Source organism: Cystoisospora suis (assembly GCF_002600585.1).
Source record: "Cystoisospora suis strain Wien I chromosome Unknown contig_7200, whole genome shotgun sequence".
Lineage (NCBI taxonomy): Eukaryota > Apicomplexa > Conoidasida > Eucoccidiorida > Sarcocystidae > Cystoisospora > Cystoisospora suis.
Window position 1 is genome coordinate 556 of NW_027159986.1, and position 7588 is coordinate 8143.

At 44.8% G+C, this 7588-nt stretch overlaps 1 protein-coding gene across 1 annotated transcript in view; it reads right to left on the minus strand.

The window, feature by feature from the left end:
• Positions 1–7574, minus strand: part of CSUI_010344 (myosin f) — a gene marked incomplete at both ends in the record, with an annotated part of 8100 nt that extends 526 nt beyond the window's left edge. Inside the window, 6 exons of the mRNA XM_068070449.1 lie at positions 58–411; positions 1090–1948; positions 2833–3287; positions 4123–4492; positions 5886–6058; positions 6931–7574. Coding sequence (XP_067917575.1) covers positions 58–411; positions 1090–1948; positions 2833–3287; positions 4123–4492; positions 5886–6058; positions 6931–7574 — 2855 coding nt within the window. The remainder of the gene's footprint in view (positions 1–57; positions 412–1089; positions 1949–2832; positions 3288–4122; positions 4493–5885; positions 6059–6930) is intronic.
• Between the last annotated feature and the right edge of the window lie 14 nt (positions 7575–7588).

Below are 7588 nucleotides of genomic sequence, written 5' to 3' on the forward strand. Positions count from 1 at the left end.
ATAGTCGTTGCTTTCTTGAGCCGTAGGTAGAATCTTCTTTCCCTCATCATCTTCCACGTTGCAGCTATCAAACTCGCTGCGTTTTGGATGCGTAGGTCTTTGCATCTCTTTCTTGCTTCCCTTCCTCTCCATGCGGCTTGTATGCACGTCGCTGCTTGAATGACCTTAAGATACTTTCTCTTCTGTAGACACATTCTAGCGAATCTCTGGAGTAGACACGCAGCTCGCTCCTCACGAAGACGCCGAAGAGCTAGCTTCGCCAGGAACATACGGACATGCGACTGCAGGAAGATAACTGTCTGCCGATAAAGAAGGAAAATTCTTCTTTGCACAAAGCTCTTATAGTGCGCTTGGATTCGTGTCGCTGAAGAGACGCGAACCTTCATCTGGTAAGACGATAGAATCTCATACCTAGGGGAGGAGAGAAGAGCCGAAACACATACACAAAGACAGATGAATCGGGGGAGAGCTATGAGGACGTTCGTCACCAGGGAAACAGAACGGCATTCCTATCTCTCTCATCCATTATTTGAAAGGTCACTACGTCCTATTTGAATATGAATTGCTATATCCTAGCGCATCTGTGTAGCTACTACATCTATGTATACCTACATACGTGCAACTCCAGGCCCCCATCTACATGCATGAGAGTTACGTGCACGTGTATGAGAATGACGACTACGGACAAAGGAACGCCTGGCTACTCGAAATGCCTACGTGTCTTTCTGTCTATCTCCAATTATCTACTGATCTATCTCTCAATCTACCCTCGTAGATGAGGGGAGACAGAAGATAGAGGCTTCCTCCTATACACACGTACATCCACAGATATTCATACACAAGCAGACAGTAAGAGCTCGCCGTCACAAGAACGACTACAATCCCTTCATCTCTCTCTCTCTCTCTCTGTCTATAGAATATCTTCCACACACCTGCGAAGGCATCTCTTTCACGTTCTTCTCTTCCCCCTCCATACATACATGCACATATTCATCCATAGATCGATCTGATGTGACTCCATACATCCCTACATATCCCTTCATGGTATGAACCCCCATGTATGCCTTTCTGTCCCTCCCCCCTTCTTACGCTTCGTTTTTAAAGAAGCATAGAGTTTTGCCTACAGCCCATGTCTGATCAACTGGCTGCTGTTGCGAATGCTTTCCTTTCGCCTTTTCTTTTTGCTCTGCTTTTTTCTCCCCTTGACTCTTCTTCTTCTCCTCCTCCTGCTCTTTCTCCTCTTGCAGTGAACTTCGATTCAGTCGCAGCTTGTCATCGAGATGCGTGAGAAGTCCTTCTGCTCTTCTTCTCCATTCACTCGCGGATACACTCCCCTGCTGTCCCCCCCCCCCTCCTTCTCCGTTAGCTAAGAGGTCTCTAAGAAAGGCGCGATCGGCTAAAGACTTATAATCTTCAAAACAGTCTCGATGAGACAACCTCACAGGATATCCCGCACGGCTAACTTGGACTGCTTGAAGCACGCCCCCGTATCTTAACTGTTCATTCACGGTACTTCGGTCAAAGACATCGGGGACATTTTGCGGATTTGGCTTGATACACCTGATAAAGTGGGGAGCCGTCTTATTGACTGTATCCATCAAACAGGAAAGCTGCTCGCGGAATTCACTTGAAACGGTTACAAACTTGCGCTTCGACTTTCCTCCTCCTCCTCCTAATGCTGTAGAAGATGAAGAAGAAGACTGACTTTCTTCGATACTCCCTCCGGCAGATGAGGCAGCGGTCGTGGTAGCTCCGCGATTGAGAAAGGAAGTGAAGAGATTGGAGACGAAGGGAATGGAAGAAGCTTTAATGGATTCTTGGAGATCCACGGAAAGTTGATCTTTATTCTTCTCGAGAAATCCATCGGTGCAATACTCGACGCTGCCGGCAAAGTGATGGACGAGAAAACAATTGGGCTTCGTCTTAATCACTCCGAAACGCTGGTGCCCTACGTGAAAGAAAAAGCGGAAAGAAATAGAAACAGAGAGAGAGAGAGACAGAGACAGAGAGGTAGATAGATGGGTCAAGAAGCAATGTAGAAGAGAGAAAAAGAGAGGTAGAAGAGAACAAAAGGAAGACGACGATGCAGAGAAGGAGAGAAAGAAAGAAAGGGGAGTGAGGGAGGTAGGTGGGAGTACCCCGGGAGAAGTCTACGAGGCTTGAAGCTATCTAGCTATGTCTCTCTCTGCTGTTCGAGAAGGGAGCTAGATATTATGAATCAAGATGAAGAAAGAGAGAAGATGAGATAGAAAGAAGAAGAAAAGAAGTGTGGAAGAAGAGACAGGGTGGCGACAGAAAAGAGAATGACTTAAACCAGAGAGAACATCGATCAAAAAGAAGAGGAAGAAGAAACAGAAGAGATAGGAGAAGAGACAGCAAGAAGATTTTCTACTCCCCTCACACACCATCACCTCGCTTCACACAAGCATACATACATATATACACATGCATATCTACCTATACAAATCTATGAGGTATATTCACCTGCATACTCATCCATATACACCTAGAGAGAGAGTGATTGATTAAGAGAAGAGAGAAAGAGAGAAGAGCGCAGTGAACGAATGAGGGGGGTGGGGGTATACATTCCATCAATCTCACGTCTGCCATACACACATAGACTAAATACAAAGGAAGATAGAACATTCATCCCCCCTATTTCTTTCTTTCATTCTTTCTCTTTTTCTTTCTGTCTTTCCTCTCTCCCAACAACGTACGACCCAAACCCTTGATCCTCTACTCCACCCCCCTCCCCCCCCCTCTTCTTCCATCATCCATTCTTTCTTCGCCTTTCTCTTTCTCGTCTTTTCACCTTTTTCATCCTTTTCTTACCAGCATGTTTCTGACAGATTTTGTTGTTAAATCCTCGATCCTTCCCAGCAGGGACGATACACTCTTCATCCAGCATCGAGAAAATGCCGATGGGCTTGTCTTGGAGGAGAGCCACGCAATCCGCATTGTCAGGGAAATCGAGAGGATTCCACGCAATGCCTTCGGCGCGATAGAGCTCTTCTTCACACTGGAACACGAAGGTGTTAAAGAAATTCTGGAGTCTCTCGTTCGTAAAGTTGATACAGAGCTGTTCAAAAGAATTAAACGTGAAGCACTCGAAGCCGAAGATATCTAACACACCGCAAAAAAGCAGGAGAGTCTCTGGGTCTTTCACGGAGCTACGATACCCGATCGATTGATTCGTCCGTGCGACCACTTGGAGGAATAGACACCCGTACAACGCTCGACATAAAGCATCTTTCATCTCCGTCGCTTCCTCCGCCTTCAAGGGCTTTCTGAAAGAAAGAAAGAAAAAGAGGGGGGAGAGAAAGATGAGGAGGACGTTAGAAAGAGAGTGAAGGGAGGAAGGAAAGAAAGACAGAGAAAAAGAAAGAGACATAGACCAATGAGAAGAAAGACAGGTGGAGGTTTGAAGGGTAAAGAGAGTGAGAGAGAGAGATGGATGGATGGTAGAGGAAGATGATGTGTAAGGAGACATAACCTTATCAACTCGGAAAGAAGCAAGCTATCTTATCGATCTCGGAACTGGAAAGAAAGGAGGTGTAGGAAAGAAGAGTGAAGGCGTGGCTTGGTGAGAAACCCCTTCTCCATGCAACGTCTTTAAGGAAAGACACACAAATGTCGTTCTAAAGAAGAAGAAGAGGAAAGAGTTTCTTGTCTATTCTCGTATCAATTGAGAAAGAAAGAAAGAGAGAAAGATCAAAGAGGGGACACTTCACTTGTCTGCGTGAAGTTACAGCTACCATCATCTCTATATGTATATGTACAAAATAGATGCCAATACACCTCTCTATCCTTCCACACGAGAGTATCTATGTTTAATCTATCTATGTTTAATCTATCTATCTCTAACCTATCTATCTATCTATCCATCTACGCATCTTTTCTAATCTATCAACATATCTATCATCGTACCCGCGTTCATCTATCTATCTATCGGTCGATCCGTCTATATTTCTCTATGTATCTATCAACCTACAGATCTGTCGTTCTACTTCTCTCTCGTCTCAATCTCTCACTTTCTTTCTTCTTCTCTCTTATATGAGAAAGAAGAGTTCATTCATTCCTTCATCCATCGCTTTCTTTCTTTCTGTCTGTCTCTTTCCTTACCTGTAAGATTCTCTCATGGTTCGAATGGATCGATAGCAGAGAGCCTCTTCAAGGTTTCGAACCTCCACTCCTAGGAGTCTGCATGCCTTTGAAACATATTCGGAACAGCTAGCTGGGACACATGAAGCTTCGCTATTTCCTTTCGGTGTCTCAAACGAGACATTTCCTAGACATAGGACAGCCCCTACCACAGAGAAGATATTCATCTGCTCTTCTTGACCTATACCGACTGTCTGCATAGCAAAGATAGTACTTTCGAATTCTTCGCAGTCATCCACCCCATGCAACTGAAAGCAACTACTCTTTGTCAGATATCGAAATTTATCTCGAGGCTCGAAGATCGACATATCCATCTCTTGCAGCTTCGCTTCTAGAGAGGCGAGAGAGAAGAAAGGAGGGGAGAGAAGTACAGAGGAAACGAAGAGGAAGAAGAAAGAAGGGAAGAGAGGAAGACGAAAGAGATTATTTCAGAAGGAAGAGTGGGAATCCAGAGAGGTGAAGAAGAGGTGGGGGGGGGAGAACAAGGAGAAAGGGGAAGAAGAGGAGGAGAGAGGAAGAGGGAGAGGAGGAGAGAGGAGGAAGAAAGGCAAAGAAGGGAAGAAGTACGGGAGGTCGCGTGGAGAAGAGAAGAAAGGAAGTGGAAGAGAAGTAGAGGAGAAGTGAAGGAAAGAAGATCGGTGATAGGGGGGTAAGGAAAGAAGACATACAGAGGCACACACAGAGAGAAGGAGAGACAGATCGTTTGATCAGGAAGTAAGTGTATGGAGCATGTAAGTCTCTATATGAAATTCCGTAAAACGTTAGAGAGAGAGAGACAGAGGAGGTGTATATACACACCGACAAGCGCAATGGGGTTGATGGTGATGGCTAGCTAGCTAGCTTCAGCCATCGCTATTTTCTCTCTATGAGGCATAGATAGAAAGAAAACAGCTGATAGATATGTCAAGGACGATACAGCAGGCCGTGAAGAGACAAAGAGAGGATGAAAGGAAGTGACACACCCGGGAAGAAAAAGATTTCCGAACTGACTGTTGATACCAGAGAAATGAGAGATCCAACATGACTCTTGAGTGTACATACACCACGCAAGGGGACAGAGAGAGACAGAGAGAGATCAACCCTATAGATCCACAGGAAATGCAAGTACCTAGAGTGATATGAACATCCACCCTTTCACTTCATATGAGCGACCATACAGGCGAGCCTACTTGTTCGATGCCTTACTAGGGGTGACTTCCTATAGTAGCAGAGAAAGGAAAGTGCTTTTACGTGCACAGCTCTAGCCATGCGATCTTTCATGATCTGCGTATACACATCTATCTACCTATCTGCCTACACAACTATATATGTACACCTCGGAAGATCACAAGGAAGAAGCAGTCCTGGGTGAGAAAGGCCGGCTGACTACTACGTCTAATCCCACCTGTGTGTACGGGACGTCTCTGCCTATCTATCTAGTTATCCCTTCCCTCCTCTTCTGCCTTCGATAGATCGACCTATCTCTCAAGGGCATACACTCCAACCTTCTTCGCATTCTTTCCGTTCTTATCTTCTCCCTTCTTCACTGAATGAGCCTTTACTTGGAATGCACATAATCTTCTTTGCTTCCTCTCTCTCTCACTCTATCTCCTTCTTCTGCAAGATCCTTCTCTTTATCACCTCCCTGTCTCTCCAACTCCTTTAGGTGACTACTCTTGAAGGCGCCCTTCTTCATTCTATCTTTCTTATTCTTTCTCTCTTTCTCTCTGCTCGAGTGTACCTACCCGGAGCCTTCCGAAATCCTGGGGAAGGAAACTGATAGACTCCCCCGTTAGCCGCCGCCTTCTCAGCAGCAGCGCATAGCTGGTAGAAAATATGGTAGTTACGCTCCCCTTCTTGTTGGTCGCACACACGGACTTTCTCTAAAAGATACGTCTGAATTCTAGCTCCACATAACCTACAGACAAAGAAATAACAAGCAAGCAAAGAAATTCATTCATGCCAGACTAGATAGATAGATAGAGTAAAGATAGATAGAGTAAAGATAGATAGATCACGAGACAGTTCAAAAGCGAGAGTTTTACCCTGGTCTTCATTGAATTCAAGAGTTTTGGAATAGATAGCATAGTACTAAAGCTTTTGTGAGGAGGAATAGAAGGAGGAATAGAAGTAGCTCGCCATATGTTTGCGCATACGATAGAAAGAAAAGACTGTCTGGTATCGAAGAGCGCTCTGCACCCCCAGAAGCCATAAGAGAGGCTTGCTGTATACGTCAGTTGCTACAATACACACCTCTGTACAGCTATAGATCATACAGGTATATAAATATATATATATATGTATAGTCGATGACAGAGAGACTGGTTTATATATATCTCTATCCATGACATGCTTGAATTCACTGAATGCTTCGCACATGGAGAGGAAGATCGAAATCTGTCTAGAAGACTACGACAAATATAGACCTCCTCGTCACAAGATTCTGGCGTCCTACTGACTAATTCTTTCTCTACGTACAAATCTCGTCTATCCACACTCACATACGAACAGTTATACTTACGCTAACGCACACACTTGCATATATATATCTATATATAGGAGAGCCAAGCAAGAAATGTTCATATATGCAGGGAGACATAGAGGTGTACATTTGTATACTTAAAAGGACGACCCTATAGTGAAGCAGCATGCACATCCTATACACAGAAGTGACTAAAACATCGGCCCATCCATGTACACATATATACACATATATATATATACATATATATATATGGAAAGAGAGAGAGAATTTGCACCAAATGATGTATGGTATGTATCTGATCTTACCTTCCACTAGATCCCGTTCCTTTCCGTTTATTTGTTTCGAACTGGAGTTCAATGAATTTTCCAAATCGACTACTATTGTCATTCCTAAGAGTGCGGGCGTTTCCAAAGGCTTCTAAGAGGGGATTGCTTTCGAGCACTTGCGATTCAACCTGAGACCGTTTATCGAGGCTTTCACTGCCAGCGCATGCAAGAAATTTCATGACAAACTTCGTACTTTCCGTCTTTCCCGCTCCACTCTCTCCACTGATCAGAATGGTCTGGCTTTTCTTCTCGGAGCACATGCCTTCATAGGCGGCGCTACTGGAAGCAAAGACATGAGGTAGACGTGCAGGAGAGATAGGCGCAGAAGAAGAAGAGCTTCCTCCATGAGACAAGTCGCCTCCTTCTCTTCCGCCTCCCGAATGCTGTCGATGGTGGAGAATGGAGCCACTGCTATGTAGATCTGAAGAAAGAAGATCATGGGAATGAAGTCGAGAGGTAGATCTCTGTGTATCTTTACTTTCGCCGCCGCCTCCGCTGCTAGGAGATCCCGGGCGTGTATTATAAGAGACTCCACGTGAACTCGCAGTGTCGGAGGTAGCGGTAGAACGAGAAGGAGGATTGGAAATATAACGGACCAGTTGCTGAAGGAAGAAAAGGAGGAGGAGAGAAGGAGAGA